This window comes from Osmerus mordax, chromosome 9, assembly GCF_038355195.1.
Source record: "Osmerus mordax isolate fOsmMor3 chromosome 9, fOsmMor3.pri, whole genome shotgun sequence".
Lineage (NCBI taxonomy): Eukaryota > Metazoa > Chordata > Actinopteri > Osmeriformes > Osmeridae > Osmerus > Osmerus mordax.
This window is the reverse complement of record NC_090058.1, coordinates 1,005,229-1,025,657: the sequence shown is the minus strand read 5'-3', so window position 1 is coordinate 1,025,657 and position 20,429 is coordinate 1,005,229. Positions and strand designations below refer to the sequence as shown.

The following is a 20,429-nucleotide window of genomic DNA, read 5'->3' as shown; positions in this document are numbered from 1 at the left end:
GGGCGACATTTATAACCACAGACCTGTTGAGAACTGGAGTCGTTTTTTTTAGCCTGTACTGTCAACTGCAGGTGGAAAAGACGTGTAAAGAGAATAAGCAAACTCTCTCTCTATCTATCTCTCTCTCTCCCTCTCCCTCTCCCTCTCCCTCTCTCTCCCTCTCCCTCTCCCTCTCCCTCTCTCTCTCTCTCTCCCTCTCCCTCTCTCTCTCACTCTCTCTCACTCTCTCTCTCTCTCTCTCTCTCTCTCTCTCTCTCTCTCTCTCTCTCTCTCTCTCTCTCTCTCTCTCTCTCTCTCTCTCTCTCTCTCTTCCTGTCAGCTCTGGATTTTTCAAAGCCTCAAATGGATCAATCAGTCGGGTTAGGGTTACCCTCGGGCTGCAGGTCACACAACATCTCCTTCCTCATGTGAGCTGCAGAAGAGGCGTTTATCACCCCAGCAGCCGAGGCCCCGTCTGCTGGGGGCAGACGCAGCCTGGCGGACGCAGCCTGGCTTTGCGTATCTGGTGAAACTAAGTGGAAGAGATGTTTTGTCATGGGGACAACACAGGGTCCTTCTTCACGACATGCAACAGCTACATAGAGGTATAAAAAGTTTGAAAAACTCGGAAAAAAGTAGAGTAGAGAGTCGGGCAGAGTATCAGTTTGAACCTGAGCTACTAGCTTTCATGCACATGAGCACCTACCCTGTGACATGTCAGTTTGTACCCTCGATGTCGTGTCCTGTGAGACTCAGGCTCAGATCTGGACCTGTCAGTCACACTCAGTGACATGTCTGAGTGCTGGGCCTGTCCCTGGGCAGCAGCTGTGTTGCCGTGGTCTCAGCTTGTGCCTGAGATCCCGGACACCTCACACCCAGTCAGGAGGACGGCAGAACGTGTGAAGACACTCATCCCTGAGTCAGGGACGGGAGGGTCTTACGTAAGGACCACGGCCAGCTGGAGAGGGGTTGCCCCAGCTTCCTCCACGCTCTGTAGAGACACCAACAACCCTCCTGCTGCTCTCTCTGGTCTCTCTCTGAGACACCATCATCATCTTTCATTTGAGTTATTGTTTTGTGTAGTTTTCGGAAAACACTTCTCAGATTTTATTGGTGGGGAAGTAAAACTACCGGAAGAACCACCCGGAAGAGCTCTCAGAGGGAGATGGAGGACAGACCTCCTCCCTGTGTGTGCGTGTGTGTGTGCATGCATATGTGAGTGTGTGCGTGTGTGTGCATGCATATGTGAGTGTGTGTACTGCATGTGTGTTTAAACTAAGTTTTGGTTTTGTGTGCCAACCTGAAACCTTTTCTGTTTGCAAGGACGCATCAACCCTGCCCCTTGCCCCCCCCTGCCCCTTGCCCCTCCCCCCCCACCCCCCGCCCCAGACAGGCCTGGCGAAGCTGCTTATATCCTGATGCCCTCTTGTTTACCCGGCTGCTCTCAGGCCTTCCAGACGTCCCATCAGTCCCGGGGTGATTCATGTTGCTCTCACCCAGTCTCAAAGCTCCATCTGGAAACACTGTTGCCTAGTGATATCTCCATAATGGCCCAAACCTCCTTCCTAGATGGGCCTGTGTGACGGCCAGGGTGAGCAGCCTGAGTGGTAGTTCAGGGAGACCAGGATTTTGTGTTGTACTGTAGGCAGTTTGACTCTTCTCAATTACTGAAACCGATAGATTTCAAAATTCAATTGTGATTCAATTGGAACACAAACAGTCCAACCAACCGCATGACATCATTGTTAATGGTACATTAACACCTCAGGGCAAGTCTTCAAAGAGGAAGAAGTTAGACTCACCCTGCCGACACAACAGGAGCGTTCAAGTCAGAGGAATCCATTTCTGTCTGAGTTACCTTACTGACATAGGCATCAGCAACATGCTTCCATTTCCAAAGCATTTGTTCAGGCGGTCACAGTTTGAATCTTACAGGCGGTCACAGTTTGAATCCAAGCTTTCAGAGCTTTCTTCCATTTCTTAGAAAAACTGATAAGATCACAGACCAACAGTGTACTTTCACGATGAACCGTTGTTTGGATGCATGGATGGACACGGTTAATGAGCCGCTTCACGACCCTTAGCTCTAGTCCTGGGTTCTGCTTTCATCTCTTTAGTTTGAACAATAACAATTAAGGAACACCCTACGGTACTGGTGACTCTGATCCGCAGATGTACTCGTTTCCGCGGTTCTCTACTGTACAATTAGCGTGTCGCAAACAACTTCAGTAGCCAGACGATGTGTTTGGATTGGAGCAGACAAACACGTGAAGCTGAGCATGTAAGGAACAAAATGTCATGTTTTGAGAACGTGTGGTTTATCTCAAAGGCCGGGGTGGAACGTTGCAGTTTCAAAAGATTTGTCCCTTATCCAGAAAGAAGAAATGGATAACCTTAAATAACCTCATCAAAAGCACAAAGGGCTGATCTACACCACCTTTAGGTTTCCTTACTCTGAATAACTGACTAAATTGCCGACTGTTGAAAATACTGACAAATGCAATTCCTTTACTTAGATTTTCTCTTTTCTCAGCAATCAGGAAGTGTTTCTTGAGCATTCACAAGATTGCAGGTAATCAACAAGGCAGTAGAAAGGTCATTCAATTACTATTATTAACAGTCGAACCAACAAAAAGTGTGATCAAAAATAAAAATTTCTTCCCAGGCAGGAATAGTCAGCAACACCACAATGTCTGAGCATGTAAACATGTGTGAGGAATCATCTAAAACACATGATGTTGTTTGAGGTCTAGAACTATTCTTAGACCTCAAACCTGCCTCCTGCCCTCCTCTTCCCTCCCCTCCTCCAGCTCTCCCCTCCTCCTGCTCTCCTCTCCTCCTGCCCTCCTCTCCCCTCCTCTCCCTGCCCTCCTCCTCTCCCTGCCCTGCCCTCCTCCCCTCCTCCTCTCCCTGCCCTCCCCTCCTCCCCTCTTCCTCTCCCTGTCCTCCTCTCCTTGCCCTCCTCTCCTCCTTGCCCTCCTCTCCTCCTGCCCTCCTCTCCTCCTGTCCTCCCCTCCTCTCACCCTCTTCCTGCCCTCCTCTCCCTCCCCTCCTCTCCTCTTGCCCTCCTCCTGCCCTCCTCTCCCTCCCCTCCTCTCCTCCTGCCCTCCTCTCCCTCTCCTCCTGCCCTCCTCCTGCTCTCCTCTCCCTCCCCTCCTCTCCTCCTACCCTCCTCCTGCCCTCCTCCTGCCCTCCTCTCCCTGAAGGCGTTGGCAGGACATCAGTCTCGGTGTGGCCAAGCGAGCCCTGCATCCTGCCAATGTGGGCGTCACACAAATACATTTGTTATCCAATTGTCCAATTTATTGAGCTGTCGCTGGCGAGCGGGGATGGAAGGCTACAAATGGGGCCTGTCGAGGAGGGAGATGGAGGGGGAACTCATCCGTGAGCTCATCCTCCACACCTGAGGGGAGGAATTTCAATCAGGGGAGACCAAGATCAGGAACGGCTTCAGATATAGGTTTTGTTCACGTGAGACTGTCAGGTGTTGAGGGTCATATGTACAGTGTGTTGGGGTCAGACGTACAGTGTGTTGAGGGTCAGATGTACAGTGTGTTGGGGTCAGACGTACAGTGTGTGAGGGTCAGACGTACAGTGTGTGAGGGTCAGATGTACAGTGTGTGAGGGTCAGACGTACAGTGTGTGAGGGTCAGACGTACAGTGTGTTAGGGTCAGATGTACAGTGTGTGAGGGTCAGACGTACAGTGTGTGAGGGTCAGATGTACTGTGTGTTGAGGGTCAGACGTACAGTGTGTGAGGGTCAGACGTACAGTGTGTTAGGGTCAGATGTACAGTGTGTGAGGGTCAGACGTACAGTGTGTGAGGGTCAGATGTACTGTGTGTTGAGGGTCAGACGTACAGTGTGTGAGGGTCAGATGTACAGTGTGTGAGGGTCAGATGAACTCAAACTCTCAGTTCCCCAGCTCCAAGTCGTGATGGTGAAGAGGGCTGAGGGGGGGGTCATGTGAGGAGGCGTCAGTAGTGAGATGACTCTCCTCCCGGGTGGCTAATTCCTGGTTGTCCAAAAGATTCCTGAAAGCCGACATTAGAACTGGGTAAATCCCCGGGCTGGTGACAGCATGGTCACCACCATCTGGACCTGGTGGGCCCCGGAGAGGCGATAATTGATGGGAACAGAGTGAGCGGAGGATGGGGGAGGGGGGGTGATTTTATCGCCGATAACATCTCTGTATGTTCTGTGACTGGCAGCTCCCAGAAAGCTGCAGACTCACTGTGCAGAGCGTCTTCTCATCCAGAGCGGGACTTGGCCATGACAGCATCTCTGAAATACAAAGCCCCAACAAGCTCCTTCTCTGACAAGCTTTCTTTCAGGGCCGTATCAAGGCCGGGCCTCGGTTACCATGGTATATTCAAGCTGGAAACTTTCGATTTGAGGGAGACAAAGAAAGTGGCCTAGTCTCTTATTGTTTGATGCAAGCTTGCTAACCTTGTGTGAGGCTGGATGGAGGTGTGCTCATGACAGCAGGCCAGCTGCTGCCTTGCCCAGAAGGATGGGGGGGGGGGGGGGGGTCCTGCCAGACCAGGGCTGGCGCGTCCTTGCTGCAAATCAAAGGGCATTAAAAGAATCCGAAGGAGATCGGGAAGGAAAGCAGAGACACAGGCTGGCTCCGCTGCGTACAGATAAACCAATCTGGTGTGCCCTGATGGATGTCAAGCTTAACACGCCCCAAAGAGGTGGTGTTCAGGTGTTAAACAGCAGCGGAGTCCTGAGAGTTTATGCGTTGAGTGTCGACAGAGAGTGGACGGGTGGTGGAGGAGCTGCCTTTGTGATGTGTGGGAAACTTGTGTGAGTTAAAAAGTGGGAAAACATCCCAGGAGACTTCCTGAGTATAGAAGTGCTGGGACTTCCTGAGTATAGAAGTGCTGGGACTTCCTGAGTATAGAAGTGCTGGGACTTCCTGAGTATAGAAGTGCTGGGTGAGGGAGGCAGGGTTAGGGCACCCTTCACCAGGGTCCGACTGGCCTTCGGGAGGGTCAGGAGATTTCCCGAAACTGCCGGTCAAACGTCCGTGGCATAATGCAAAAAATATATATAATGATAATACACGGTTGTGGGCCGGTCTGCGTTTCAAAGTCCTGGGCCGTTTTTCAGTCCCAGTCCAGACCTGCCCTTCACTGTGACCTGCCTGGGTGGAGAGGTCTGAGGGGGCAGGGTGTCGGGGGAATGATGCGATAATAACATCAAAGCTGGCACATCCTGTTTTGAGTGTTGTCCAAGTAGGCTACGACAGAGCTCTCTCAGGTGTGCTCTGAGAAAAGATGATGCACTTTAGACTGCTTTGGGACCGTGGTGACGAGTTCAGGGTGATTGAGGACAACATACGGGTTGGAGTGAATAAGGTCCTGAACTGAACAGTGTTCTAGACCTCATCCAAAAAAAACACCCATCCAAGATATATAAACCAGGAGGAGGGTTGACCTCGGGAATTTTGTGGGGATTATCTGTTTCCATCAGCTAGTCAGGGGGTCTTGTTGATTCAGTATATTTGGGAGTGTATTCTCCCCAGTGTCTAATCAAGCCATGTAGAACTGGTGGTAACACATCAACTTTACACAAGCCTTAATTTCTAATCAGCCATTCAGAGGGCTGTTGCCGGGCGGGAGAGCAAGCAGGGAATGGGAGATTGGGTATTTATGGTAGCATCTCTGCTTTCTAGCATACATCTGCTCAATTAGCCCGCCTCGTGGGCCTCTCGCATTCAGACTGCATTTTTTTCAGCGTCATTCATTTTCATTCAGTTCTGTTCTGTTTCAAGCCACGAGGAGAAGGTAGCATCTATTAATGACACATGCGATATGGATTAGTGTTTTGTCGCTCATCTGAATGCAATCAAAGGCACTGTCTTAAAGGATGGATGCATTTTTACCTGCGACTCCAGGTGATAAAAAGCCTCTAGAGTCAGTGCACAGTTTGTACAAACCCCCAAAAAAGAAGAAAAATCGACCACAGAGCGCACATATTAGGACTGAAATTGTATTCCGGAGCTATTTCTGTAAACTGAACGCAAATCTTAAAATAATCACTTTTGTGCCCAAAAAGCCCCAGCAAGAAAACATCACCAAACACAGAAGATCAAGAAGAGCCAACACAATCACTCAAGCTCTCCTACCAGCCTGCACGCTCTCTTACCAGCCTGCACGCTCTCCTACCAGCCTGCACGCTCTCCTACCAGCCTGCACGCTCTCCTACCAGCCTGCACGCTCTCCTACCAGCCTGCACGCTCTCCTACCAGCCTGCAAGCTCTCCTACCAGCCTGCACTCTCCTACCAGCCTGCACGCTCTCCTACCAGCCTGCACGCTCTCCTACAATCCTGCAAGCTCTCCTACCAGCCTGCACACTCTCCTACCAGCCTGCACACTCTCCTACCAGCCTGCAAGCTCTCCTACCAGCCTGCACGCTCTCCTACCAGCCTGCAAGCTCTCCTACCAGCCTGCAAGCTCTCCTACCAGCCTGCAAGCTCTCCCACCAGCCTGCACGATCTCCTACCAGCCTGCAAGCTCTCCTACCTGCCTGCACGCTCTCCTACCAGCCTGCACGCTGTCCTACCAGCCTGCAAGCTCTCCTACCAGCCTGCACGCTCTCCTACCAGCCTGCAAGCTCTCCTACCAGTCTACCAGCTCTCTTAACAGCCTGCTCGGGTCTATTTCTGGAGGAGCCATTCTCTGAAAAAGCCGACAAAGGCTCTGAGCACTCCACTGGAATACCAGATAAGAGGGGTTTGGTGGAGAGCACAGGATTTTATCGAGCTGTGAGCAACAATGTCTCGGTTTGAGCTTCCTGGGCACCTTGTGCTGAAGTGAGGACGTTTACCTTCTCATCAACGAGTCATTAAATTACTATCACTGCATTCTGATGACTGGTGGTCGTAGATCTCTCGTGATTCCATTAATATGCATTGGTACGGAAATTGATTTGACTTAAGTCCGCCCGCTGGGATGAGTTAATAAGTATTGAAATCAGCTGAATCCCATTGACCTGATTAAGATGTCATTGCCACTGGAAGGTGCAGGGGGTTGAGCTGGCGTCATCCACAGTCTCATTGGTATGGAGAGCATGGCACCGTCACACAGTGTTCATACTAGGAGAGTTGAGACACTCACAGTCAAAGGAACATTACTTGTTTCAGAGGAAACCCCGTCCTTGACAAATGAAACCACTTTCAGCAAACATACCAAACCGGAACTTCATTTGAATGCTTTTTGAATGTTTCTTAAGTTTAAGATTGCTTTTGAGGATTTCTATTGACGGTCAGATGGCCAGAGAAAGGGGATATTCTGTATTCATCAAATTAGGAGATTACATTTTGAGTAATTTCCTTGACTAAAGTAACTGTTTGAAGTTTAGCAGAGACAGCACATGAGAGTCTCACACCATGCATCCAAATCTCCACATTAAGCCTAGGCTCCGAAGAGAAGTCATATCTCTGAGTTCATCAACTAAATTTACATTTATATTTAGTCATTTAGCAGATGCTCTTATCCAGAGCGACTTACAGTAAGTACAGGGACATTCCCCCGAGGCAAGTAGGGTGAAGTGCCTTGCCCAAGGACACAACGTCATTTGGCACAGCCGGGAATCGAACTGGTAACCTTCAGATAACTAGCCCGATTCCCTAACCACTCAGCCACCTCACCTAACACCTGACTAAATACATTCACAACACAGTTATTATTTACATGCTTATACGCTGAAACATTTACATCATATAAAACAGTTTTCTTCTTATCTAAGTCCTTCTAGCCTCTTAATGGTCAGTTCAGCGACACACGCGTTACAACCCAGCTGGGGCAGATGCAGTGTTGACAAGTTAATAGCTGTTTAAGAAAGTATCCCATCTCCATCCTGCTGTTCCAACCACCCCCACATCAACCCTCAGGCAGCTGGACGCGGCCCTGGCCTGGCTAGCACCCCGTCCCTGCAGAGGACTGGTGAAGGCCGTCTGTGTGGCCGGATGGTAAACAGTCAGAACCCCGACTCTCTCTCTCACACACACACACACTCTATCCTTTCTGCCCCTGCTGTCTTTTATATTAGCAATTAAAAGCTCATTAAAATGAGAGGGCAGATTGGGGATGACAGACTCATGTTAGGAAATGTTGGCCTCTGGCTTTGTTTTTGTGTGTGTGCGTCATTTTTTAAACTTGTTTACAGGAAAGACAGATGTAGCGAGAGTGACAAGCTCCTCCTGGTTCACTTCAAGACGTTGAGCCGCTTTGGGGAAATTACATCAGCTGCAGCTTCTCTCATGGGAAGACTCATGTTGGCCACCACATGTAACGGCTCCTCTCATTGGAAGACTCATGTTGGCCACCACATGTAACGGCTCCTCTCATTGGAAGACTCATGTTGACCACCAAATGTAACGGCTCCTCTCATTGGAAGACTCATGTTGGCCACCACATGTAACGGCTCCTCTCATTGGAAGATTCATGTTGGCCACCGCATGTAACAGCTCCTCTCATTGGAAGATTCATGTTGGCCACCACATGTAACAGCTCCTCTCATTGGAAGACTCATGTTGGCCACCACATGTAACGGCTCCTCTCATTGGAAGACTCATGTTGGCCACCAAATGTAACGGCTCCTCTCATTGGAAGATTCATGTTGGCCACCACATGTAACGGCTCCTCTCATTGGAAGATTCATGTTGGCCACCGCATGTAACAGCTCCTCTCATTGGAAGATTCATGTTGGCCACCACATGTAACAGCTCCTCTCATTGGAAGATTCATGTTGGCCACCGCATGTAACAGCTCCTCTCATTGGAAGATTCATGTTGGCCACCACATGTAACAGCTCCTCTCATTGGAAGATTCATGTTGGCCACCAAATGTAACAGCTCCTCTCATTGGAAGATTCATGTTGGCCACCGCATGTAACAGCTCCTCTCATTGGAAGATTCATGTTGGCCACCACATGTAACAGCTCCTCTCATTGGAAGATTCATGTTGGCCACCGCATGTAACAGCTCCTCTCATTGGAAGATTCATGTTGGCCACCACATGTAACAGCTCCTCTCATTGGAAGATTCATGTTGGCCACCACATGTAACAGAAAGCAGACATCAATAACAACAACAACAACAACAGAGTATTATGAAAGCCTAATCTACCGTTGTTCACACTAAAGAGCAACATAATATCCACAATTACTGGACCTGAAATGAGTGCCAAGGCGAGCCTGTATTACAAAATGCTATTACAGCACGTAAACAAACCACTAGCAGCTGGCATGCCTCTAAACCAAACTCTGCTTCGGGTGAAACATTACATTATGTATCCCTGCAAAAGGACACGTATGTGTAACTCCATTCAGAGCACCTTCAGTCTCCATGCACCAGGCCAGAAAGAACAGAGAATATTAGTTACACCTCAGAAAGCTGCAGGTGCACGCTTAATGGACATGTTGTTATCATGACAACTGCATCAGAGCCTGAGACAGATCAGAGAAAGGCTGGTCAGGGAAGGAGGTTCTCGAAGAGGAAGACCAACATATGGACTTCCTTTTCTGATTCCTGTTCCTGAGAGACTCAAGATAGATCAGGTCACATGGCTTAGTGTCGTGCCAGTAAAACCACAGAAGGACCAGGATCTTCAGAGTACCAGTCACCACAAACAGAGCTCCAGGCTTAACCATAATATGCTCTAAAGTAAACATGTGGTGAGACAGAAACAGTATTAGGCTTACAGTACAGTAAAACACTATTCATGATGTTCAGCAAACTCTACACTGTCTGACCTTTTGGTCAAATTTTTGTCTGAATGTGCGCACCTTTTGGATGAGAGGCTTGTAAAAGTTTATTTGAATGGACTGCTAGATTAAAAGTGAATGGCTTAAGCGGTTCTTTTGTAGTGACTTTCACCTGGCACACATGAAAAACACCGGCCATGTTTTTCTCCTCGAGTAATTATTCAGTTCAAACGGCATATATTTCTTCTAAGTGGAGGACGCGGCTTCTGTAGCTATCCTGCCTCTGCAGTTCCTCAGATGGCTGTTTCCTTGGTAACGTGGGGAGGGCATTTGGAGGGAGAGGTATAAAAACACCGGCTGCTCGCGCCGAGAATCACTCCGAGGTAAATACACTCGCTATCAACACAGAGCGTCCCGGAGAAACTGCTTCACTTTTTCTTACCATCCCACTCTTTCTATTTCTCTCTTTTCTGTCTCTCCCTCAACACACGCACGCTCTCAAACTCGGATCAGAATGATGCGACCCAAGGATCTGCGGCAGGGCTCGGGCACCAAGACCTTCCTGGACGCCATGCACGAAGGCAAGGTCCATTTGGCACGCTTCATCCTCGACGCACTGGACGGCCGCATCATCAACTCCAAGACGGAGAACAACCGTACTCCTCTCATGTTCGCCGTGTGCCTGCCGGAGCCCGGTGCCAGGGCGAAGTTCACCCGCCTGCTGCTGGAGAAAGGCGCCGACGTCAACTGTCAGGACGAGAACGGACGCACCGCCCTGAGTCTGGCCTGCGAACTCGGCCACCTGGACGTGGTCAAACTGCTGGTGCAGTTCAACGCTGACCCCGACGTGTCGGATGCCTGGGGGAACAGCGCCCTGGTGTACGCCGCCTACGCAGGCCACAGCCAGGTGTTAGAGTTCCTGGTCAAGGCCTTCAAGAGACTGGGCCTCCGGCTGGACCGAACCAACAACGCGGGCCACTCGGCCATCCAAGTGGCTAACTTCTTCGGCCACAATCACTGCGTCCAGGCGCTGAACGTCCCTGGGAGGAGGTGCGTGGGGTCAGAAGTAACCGTTGGCGAGGCGGGAGAGGAAAGACGGCAGCCCAACAAGCTGTCCCGGCAGGTTCTCGAGAGGTTCTCCAAGCCGCTCCACAGCGAAGAGCAGCTTCCAGGAGTGTTTCAGAGACAGCTGAAGGTCGGGGACAGCAACGGACTGTGGAACCGCTTCAGGTGTCATGATCAGTCCAGCGAGAACAACAGCTGTCACCAGAGTGTCCCTCCTCACCACCTACAGAGAGCCCAGGCGGAGGATGACAGAGATGTTATATTCACAGCCAAGCAGCTACAGAACGGCAAGCTTAGGGACCTGAGAGGGGGTAAGACGCTGAACCACCTGCCTGACCCATGTCAGAAAGATTCCACTCAGGATAGAGGACTGAAACAGCAGGCGCAAGAGAGTTTCCCCCTCTGGGGCAAAGCTAAATCATTTAACCTGGACCTCTTAAGCAGCAGGAAACAGTCGTACCAAGGGGATTTGGGCGACGTGAGGCTATCGGCCAGTAAATTCAAGAGAGGCTCGCTGCAGGACGAGAGATTCTTGATCGCCAAGATTGAATGTCGAGAGAAAACAGGTGCAGTGACAAGTAATGCTGACAGAACTGTCACGGCAAGAGGCCTTTTAAACGGCAAAAGTAAATCTCAGAGAGCTGCGCCCGAGGAAAACGCGAGGTCACAGAAAGATGAAAATAATGACATGTCAAGCAGGAGAGCGTCTCAGAAAAGGGACAGCCTTCCAAGCGGGAGGAAGCTTCTCTTCAACAGAGGACAGATGGAGCCGGACAAGATCCCGATCCGTCCTCCAGGATTCACCGGGCTCGGGACTAGGCTGCTACGACGCTTCACCGCCCCCGAGTTCATGAGAATGGTTATAGACTGTTCCTCAGGTTCCGCGCATGGAAGAGCGAGAATGTCCAGGTCCGAAACGTTCCCTTTCTCACACGCGCATCAGAAAGTTAACAGCCAGCCCAGCGTCGACAGCATCAGCGGAGTCAAGTGTGAATTCGAAAGCAGCTCACGAGTCACTCTTGATTAAAATACTAGGCTATAGAAATGTATGGCAGTCGATTTATTATAGCACTTAAAATTACACACATATAAAATGTGTGGTCATATATTACTATTTCATTCACTTGTAAAGAAATACAATAATATAACGTTTAACAGTTCGAGCGCTCTGTAATTTCAATAATCGCCTACTGTAACTGCTCAGACGGTTGGTCTGTCGCTTTTGTATATAATGTATATAATTGCACTCTGAAGAGCTATTGATAAACAATTATTTACAAACTGTTCATATTAAATATAATTTATATTGTACTGAAGATGCAGTTTCTATGCTTGCTCTACACGTCGCTGTATCTGCAACTGTGTGATTTGCAAATATAGTGTCTATTAAATATATATTAAATATATCCCCAACATCTTGTATTTGTTTCAAATACCAGTAGAGAGAGACAGAGAGATAACATTAAATAGAGCAGTACTATTGGATTTAATATGCATTATTTATTGATTTATACAAAATTAAAATAATGTTTATTTCTCTATTTTCATGACTTACTTAGGCTACTTTGAAATACAAATACATGAAATATGTTGTATCCATGTCCGAATATAAAGTCTGTGTGCAATGTGTTCTCAGCAGGTGATCGTTCTGTAGCAGCACATGCCAAGCCTGTGCTTTGTCTACACGGACCGAATACACACACACACACACACACGCACACACACACACGCCACAGTAGCAACTCACACACCCTGTCGTTTCAAAATTCAGTCACAATCCAATGAGAAGGATACTGGAGATCGACGACATCATCATCTCAGGACTAAACACACACTTTCCAAATCAAGTCAAATAAACGTTTAAATTAATCTCAATAACTTACATCAATGGTTTCTGAAAGTAAACCTGTCCTAACGTTCAGGATATCTGTATTTACATTGTTGATTTAATCAGCTACGTTTTAAGGATCAATCATTCTAAAATGAAAACAGTTTTTTTTTTTGCCACACAGTTCACAAACGATTCACAACATCTTTTTGGGAAAAGCAGGGAATTTTTCATTTAAATGAAAGCATATCAAAAAGAAAGTGAAGATTCGGCTGGATAAATGGAAACAGCAGACTCCACACACACACACATTATGGTAATGAAGGTGGCTGGTCTCACGGTGAGGAAACACTTCAAGCATTCAGACCAGGCCAGGTGTGCCTGTGTGCCAGTGTTGTGGCCATGCAAACAGCTCCATCCACACACAGGTGTTCACCCCTGTATGGCTGGAGAGGTAACATGTATGTAACAGGTCATGAGCTATAGCTTGAGTTAGGAATAAAACTGAATGCGCGACTAGTATCCAAACACTGTCTTGTTCCGTTGCAATGGATGAGAATGCAGTTCAGTGTCATCCTCGATGTCAAGCCAGTAACACAGCGATGTGAGATGGCTGTTGTGTCAGCAGGAATCCTGCAGGCTGCCACTCCCAAGCAGAGTCCCAGACGGCGTGGAAATTAGTTACTGCTCACATGCTGCCTTCAACACAACCTCTACTCACGGCTAAAGTGCTTCTCTTAAAGTCAGGCCCGGTCCCGGCCTACCAAACTCACTGGCCCGTTGTGAGCCCTAACAGCACCAGGCGGGGTCTGCGTTCCATTCCTGCTCTCCCATCGGTCTGGAGGGGTGCTGGGAAGAGGGGGGGGTCAGGGCCGGTCTGGGCCCAGGAGCAAGGTTGGTGTGGCTGGGGAGGGTCTCTGGGTTCCAGGCGTCAGCAGCGGGACATGCGCTTGCGGTACTGCTCCACCAGGGGGACCAGGCACTGGGGTGAGCTGCTCTGCAGCAGGAAGGGGTGCTCCAGCAGGTCTGTGGCGCTGGCTCGCTGCCCTGGATCCCGGGTCAACATGCGGTCCAGGAAGTCCTTCAGCACTGGGGAGACCTGCAGAGGGAGGCGAGGTTGCTTAGTTGTGTGTATGGATGTTTGTGCGCATGTGATGACTGTGTTCTAGGGGTGGGAATCTTTTGGTACCTCACGATTCGATTTTTGGGTTCACAAATTGAAAAACAACATTTGTGAATCGATGTGAATCGCTAGAAGACTGAATCGCGATTCAAATGTGAATAGATTTCCCCCCCACCCCGACTGTGTTTTCACCTGCCTCCCTGACACACACAGAGCAGATAACCATAGACTTTTCACACACAACTTTTTCTTAAATGTTTTTCTTGCAACTTTTTTGGGGTTGAAACCTTTTCAAAATATATATTTTTAAAACTTTTGAAACATTTTCTTTCTGTAACTTTTTTTATTTTTATATTATAAAAATATTTTGGGAAACTTTTTTCGCACCTACATGTCTACAGGAAAAAGTTTTTAAAAAACTATTTTTTTTATACTTTTCTTTTTGTTGACTTTTAAAGAAAATATTTTTGATCATGCCAGCAAATACAGATTACAATTAAAGTAATGAGCATGGCTTGAAAATGTAAGTAGAAGTACAGATATTTGTGTAAAAAATGTAATAAGTGAAAGTAAAGTAGGCCTACTGAAACCAGAAAAATCTCTGCTATCTGTGCATGTTTATGAGTGTGTGCATGTCTGTGTGTATGTGCCTGTGTGTGTGTCAGGGGAGTCAGGTGGCTTAGCGGTTAGGGAATCCGGCTATTAATCAGAAGGTTGCTGGTTTGATTCCCCGGCCGTGCCAAATTATGTTGTGTCCTTGGGTAAGGCACTTCACCCTACTTGCCTCGGGGGAATGTTCCTGTACTTACTATAAGTCGCCCTGGATAAGAGCGTCTGCTAAATGACTAAAATGTAAGTGTAATGTGTACCTGTGACGTTCTCACCTGGCTGGCGTGTCTGACGGAGGGGGCAGGCTCATCCCTCAGGCGCCTCATGGCTGCAACAGGAGTCTCACTGAAGTAGGGCGGCTCCCCGTCCACCATCTCCACCACCATGATGCCCAGCGACCACACGTCCACCTGACCCACACACATCCTCTTCAGCATGTACCGACCCTCACATCATGGCTTGTATGGATGTAAATCTGCAGTCACTCACCTCGGTGCCATATGGGGACTTGGAGATGACCTCTGGGGCCATCCAGTAGGGCGTCCCCACCAGAGACTTCCTCCTGGGGATGTCTTTGCTGACTTGGGCACAGAACCCAAAGTCTGACAGTTTGATCTGTGGGGACAGCGATGGAACCTCATCAGTCAACAATTAAATAGAGATGGACTGTAAGAGGGAGTGTACTGTGTGTGTGTGTGTGTGTGTGTGTGTGGGGGGGGGGTGAGTTTGTGTCTGAGCGTGTGTGTGTACGTGTGTATGTGTACGAGTGTGTGTGTGTGTATGTGAGAGGGGGGGGTTACCCTGCCGTCCAGTGTGAGCAGGATGGAGTCACTCTTGATGTCTCTGTGGATGACCCCCTGGGAGTGGAGGTAGGCCAGGGCCTGCAGCACTGCCTCACTCACCGTGGCTATCTGCTCCTCGCTCAGCCTGGACACACACACACACGTTAACACACACACACACGTTAACACACACACAGTCAGTATGACTGTTACCCAGAGGAGCCCTGTTGTCTTTCACAACCTTGTGTGCATCATAAAAACACAAGCCTCAGGAATACTGAAACACCAAAGTGTTGAGTAACACAGATTTCTTGGAAAATACATCAGCTTCTTAACAACAAATGGCGTGCCAAGTACTTTTGTATCTCGTCTTTAAACCTTCATTTTGGGGACAGATTAGAATTTGAAGGAAGAAAGAAAGCAGTTTTAGCAGTTCAATCAATTCAGTTTTTAATGTTGAGTGTTGACAAGCCCTGACTGGGAGGGCAGATCTAGAGTGAACATGAAGACCAGTCCAGAATAACTACAGCCGCTGACTTTAGAGTTAATGTGGTGATTCAGCCAGTTTTTTGTCAACAATTGAATATACATGGACAGCTAGAGATAATTCACCCTGACAACTTCTGCTCTGTGCGGATGAGCGGGCAACTTTCTTGTTTTTGATTATGCACGACTCAATATATTGAACTTTGCTGTTGCATTGAGAAATCTCATTTTTGGCCTATATTTGTCTCTCCACATGTCATTTAAACATGCACAAATCTAATTATGTTATTGAATTATGGATTTTCCTGGAGGAGGAGGCATGTTGTGCTCTAGTAAGAGAGACAAAGAGAGAGAGACACCCACACAGAGAGAGAGAGAGACACCCACACAGAGAGAGAGAGAGAGACACCCACACACACACAGAAAGAAGGAGAGAGAGACACACACAGACACACGTACACACAAAGAGAGGCGGCTGAATAGATTTCTCTGTGCTGCATAGCGTTACCCAGTTGGCCATGCTGCTAGTGAGGGCCACACCACCCCCTTGTGGTCAATAAAGTACTAAAAGATAATCTCATAACCAGACAAAACACAGCTGAACAGCTCTGTCACAGTGTAGCTCTCGTTATTTCATATTCGTAGACTTACCATGTAGTGGTAAACAGATGTCAGTGGAAACAGCAGTCAGTGTGAATATAGCTGAGGTTACTGTTACCTGGTCTACCTGGTCTACCTGTTACCTGGTCTTCCTGTTACCTGGTCTACCTGTTACCTGGTGTACCTGGTCTCCCTGTTACCTGGTCTCCCTGTTACCTGGTCTACCTGTTACCTGTTACCTGTTACCTGGTGTACCTGGTCTCCCTGTTACCTGGTCTACCTGTTACCTGTTACCTGGTGTACCTGGTCTCCCTGTTACCTGGTGTACCTGGTCTCCCTGTAACCTGGTCTCCCTGTTACCTGGTCTCCCTGTTACCTGGTCTCCCTGGTCTCCCTGTTACCTGGTCTACCTGGTCTCCCTGTTACCTGGTCTACCTGGTCTCCCTGTTACCTGGTCTACCTGGTCTCCCTGTTACCTGGTCTACCTGGTCTCCCTGGTCTACCTGTAACCTGTTCTACCTGTTACCTGGTCTTCCTGAGACTTACCTCGTCTCAGACACGATGTTGGTGAGCGCTCCACCCTGCAGGTACTCCATGATGACCCACAGCTCCTCCTCCACCAGCGCAGACTTGAACATCTCCACCACACACCTGTGCTGGTAGTCCCTCATGATGACCACCTGGTCGGGACAGCAACCATGGAGAATACAGGCACACACAGGCTAAATATGACCTTCAAAGGATACTTCCAAAGTATGAATACAAACATACTTACATATATTACAGATGGTGATAAATATGTGAATTTACTAAATCTGTACACTTCCAATTTTGTAGAAAGTTGAAAAAATGTATTAAGCTCTCTTTAAATTTAGAATTTCATTTAGATTTCAGAATACCAGGTTTTCCTCTTGGGCATCATGCAGTTGTCTAAGTACACGACACATACGCCAACCGTCCTGCAGCAGGTGTTGCAGCGCTGCAGCAGGTGTTAGTGTTGCAGCGCTGCAGCAGGTGTTGCAGGCCTGCAGCAGGTGTTGGTGTTGCAGGCCTGCAGCAGGTGTTGCAGCGCTGAAGGTTCATCTCTACCTCGTTAAACAGCAGCTCTCTCCTCTGCTGTCTCCGCAGGTCCATCATCTTCACGGCCACCTGCCGGCCACTGTGCTTCTCCCTGGCGATGCAGACCACCCCCGTGGAGCCCTCCCCGATCTTCACAAAGTTCTCCAGGTACGACCGCGGGTCTCCCTTGTCCACCACCATCTGCAGGGCAGCCTTGAACTGCTCGTGAGTCACTTTGGGGGGGTCTGGGGGGGGCCTGGGGCAGGGGTGGTGGGGGGGTCTGAAGGCCGGGGAGCAGGTTCCCGGGGGGCTGGTGGCCAGGGAGCCCGTTGGGGAGGGTCGAGGCTGGGAGGGGCTGTCCTGTCTGGGGTGAGGGGGGTTGAGGCAGGCTGAGTGTCGGTGGTAAGGCTCAGGACCTCCAGGCCTCAGCTGGCCCATGTTGGGGGACAGGCCCAGGGTGTAACTGGCGGAGGAGCGGACCGGCCTGTGGGCTCTGATGCTGCTCACTAGTGGGCTGCTGGTGCCGCTAGCGAGCAGGCTGGAGTGATGCCTGACAGCAGACTCTGCCTGCAGGATAGCAGAGAGGTGGAGGAGGAGGAGGGGAGAGAGGAGAGGGGAGAGAGGAGGGGAGAGAGGAAGAGGGGAGAGAAGAGAGAGGAGGAGGGGACAGAGGAGGGCAGAGAAGAGAGGAGGAGGGGAGAGAGTAGGAGGGAGTGGTGGAGAGAGGAGGAGAGGAGAGAGGAGGGGAGAGAGGAGAGAGGAGGAGGAGGGAGTGGTGGAGAGATTGAGAAGGAGGAGAGAGAGGATGAGGAGAGTTGGGTTGAGAGGAGGGGAGAGATGGGGATGTAGGGATGAGCGATAGAGAAGGAGGAGGGGAGAGACAGAGGAGGAGGGGAGAGAGGGTTGGCCGTTGTCCCTGGGTCCCCGTCCTGCTTTCTAACTGAATGTAAATGAGGTCCTTCCCTCTATCTGCTTCATCTGGGACTAGTGTGTTCAGACCAGCCCACAGGTACCCTAACATCCTCTCCAGATCCTGCCAAGTACAGCCTCTCTCAACATTTACAAGAACAGAGAATCCATAAACTCACAAAGCATATTTTATCACCACGGAAAAAAAACCTCCAACAGCTTTAATTGGGCACTTGTCTGTATAGAATAGGAATGAAGGGTTCTACTGAGACATGCCGTGAGGAGACGACCCTATATAACTTTGAACACAAGACTGACCATTTTGAACATTGTTATGTAGAGCCACTCTAGCTTGCATATCCTATTATGCAGAGAGCTTTCATGATGTAGCCCTCTCACATGCTACATGATGTAGCCCTCTCACATGCTACATGATGTAGCCCTCTCACATGCTACATGATGTAGCCCTCTCACATGCTACATGATGTAGCCCTCTCACATGCTACATGATGTAGCCCTCTCACATGCTACATGATGTAGCCCTCTCACATGCTACATGATGTAGCCCTCTCACATGCTACATGATGTAGCCCTCTCACATGCTACATGATGTAGCCCTCTCACATGCTACATGATGTAGCCCTCTCACATGCTACATGATGTAGCCCTCTCACATGCTACATGATGTAGCCCTCTCACATGCTACATGATGTAGCCCTCTCACATGCTACATGATGTAGCCCTCTCACATGCTACATGATGTAGCCCTCTCACATGCTACATGATGTAGCCCTCTCACATGCTACATGATGTAGCCCTCTCACATGCTACATGATGTAGCCCTCTCACATGCTACATGATGTAGCCCTCTCACATGCTACATGATGTAGCCCTCTCACATGCTACAATGGTCATGACACAGATTCGCCTGTACGTGACGCCCCGTGTTCACAGTCGGCTGATAGCCCTATCATTGTTCACTGATTTGTGTGTCAGTGTTCTGAGGACTGCATGAGCAGGGTTGTGTGTCGTGTGGCCGACCTACCTTGAGGTCGTATGAGGAGTAAGGCCCCCCAGGGCTCTGGGGGTGGATGTACAGAGGTATGTTGGTGCGGTACTCTGCAGGGGGAGCTCCAGGGGCTCCAGGGGCGTGGTGGACAGCCACGGCCGGGCTGTAGAAGCAGGCTACGGGCCGCTGGTTGGGAGGGATGGCCCTGCTCAGAGGAAACTCCCTCCTCATCATCAGTCTGTCGGTGGGGCTGCCCACCTGCCCTCCCCCGTAGGCCAGCAGGGGCAGGGGGGGGGCCGGGGGCCCGTCCAGAGAGCTCACGCTCACCTCGTAGGTGGACCTGGCCCGGGGGAGGACCCCGTTGGGCTGGAGGGAGACGCTCGTCTTCGTGGCCGAGTACGGAGGCGCGCCCTCGCGGAGGTCGTTCCGGGCCCCGTCCCTCCACTCCCTCTGGGCCAGGTGATCCTCCAGACCCAGGTCCTCGTACTGGTACACGTCCCCCTCGCAGACCTCCCCCAGCCGGCCCAGAGACTGAGCCCTCCTCCTGGACGAGGGGCTGCTCTTCCTCAGGGAGTTGGAGCTGGTGACCGACAGCCGGCTCATGTCGTTGATCATGGCGGCGATGTAGTCCCCGTGTCCGATCATGCTTCCCCGCACGATGGTCTGTAAGACACGCCGCATGCTCACCAGACGACCACGAGACGCTTACAGGCGGGCTGACACACAGAATAATGGGCGTGACGTAATCGGAGCTGTGAGGCAAGTTAATTTTAGACACGAGTCTGGAAAGAACAGTTTTGTCATCCTTCAAAGACGTAGACTTGAATCATCTCCCTGATGGCTTTTTACTGACAATAGTCTCAAAGATAAAACCCCATAAAGTACGTAGTGCAACAAAATCTAGGAGTAAAAGAATACTTGCTGCATGGATGACTATCTGGGCCACAACTTTGAATCATGTAAACTTTGTAATCATGAGCTGTTTCAAAAATGTCAGCACACATCCAAATGCCCCTGGGCAGAAGACAGGGTACAGACACATTCTGATGGAGAGTTGATGTAAACGTGATGAGCTGGCGGGGAAGACTTTCGTGTTTAGCCTATGAATTAAAGACAGCCTATCAGGACCATGTCACGCTTACGTTACCGTGAACATTGTGTCCCGTTTCCCTGCTATTGTACCCCAAAACCCATATGGTAAGGCACATGTAGATACAAGATCATAGATGTTGTGAAGATGTTATGTTGGGTCAAATGTCATAAAGAT

At 49.6% G+C, this 20,429-nt stretch overlaps 2 protein-coding genes across 2 annotated transcripts in view; one reads left to right on the top strand and one right to left on the bottom strand.

Annotated features, from left to right (window-relative positions):
• The first annotated feature begins 10,206 nt into the window (after window positions 1–10,206).
• Window positions 10,207–11,784, top strand: LOC136949589 (uncharacterized). Its single transcript, XM_067243946.1, has one exon. The coding sequence runs from the start codon at window positions 10,207–10,209 to the stop codon at window positions 11,782–11,784; it is 1,578 nt and encodes a 525-aa protein (XP_067100047.1).
• A 1,732-nt stretch (window positions 11,785–13,516) lies between these two features.
• Window positions 13,517–20,429, bottom strand: part of LOC136949015 (serine/threonine-protein kinase PAK 6) — a 12,373-nt gene continuing 5,460 nt past the window's right edge. The window contains 7 exon segments of the mRNA XM_067243208.1: window positions 13,517–13,684; window positions 14,593–14,727; window positions 14,807–14,932; window positions 15,118–15,244; window positions 16,732–16,865; window positions 17,275–17,811; window positions 19,199–19,825. Of these exon segments, the coding sequence (XP_067099309.1) occupies window positions 13,517–13,684; window positions 14,593–14,727; window positions 14,807–14,932; window positions 15,118–15,244; window positions 16,732–16,865; window positions 17,275–17,811; window positions 19,199–19,825 (1,854 nt within the window).

Excerpts from the sequence above, each read along its gene's own strand:
- LOC136949589 (XM_067243946.1), top strand. The coding sequence starts at position 10,207 with ATGATGCGACCCAAGGATCTGCGGCAGGGCTCGGGCACCAAGACCTTC.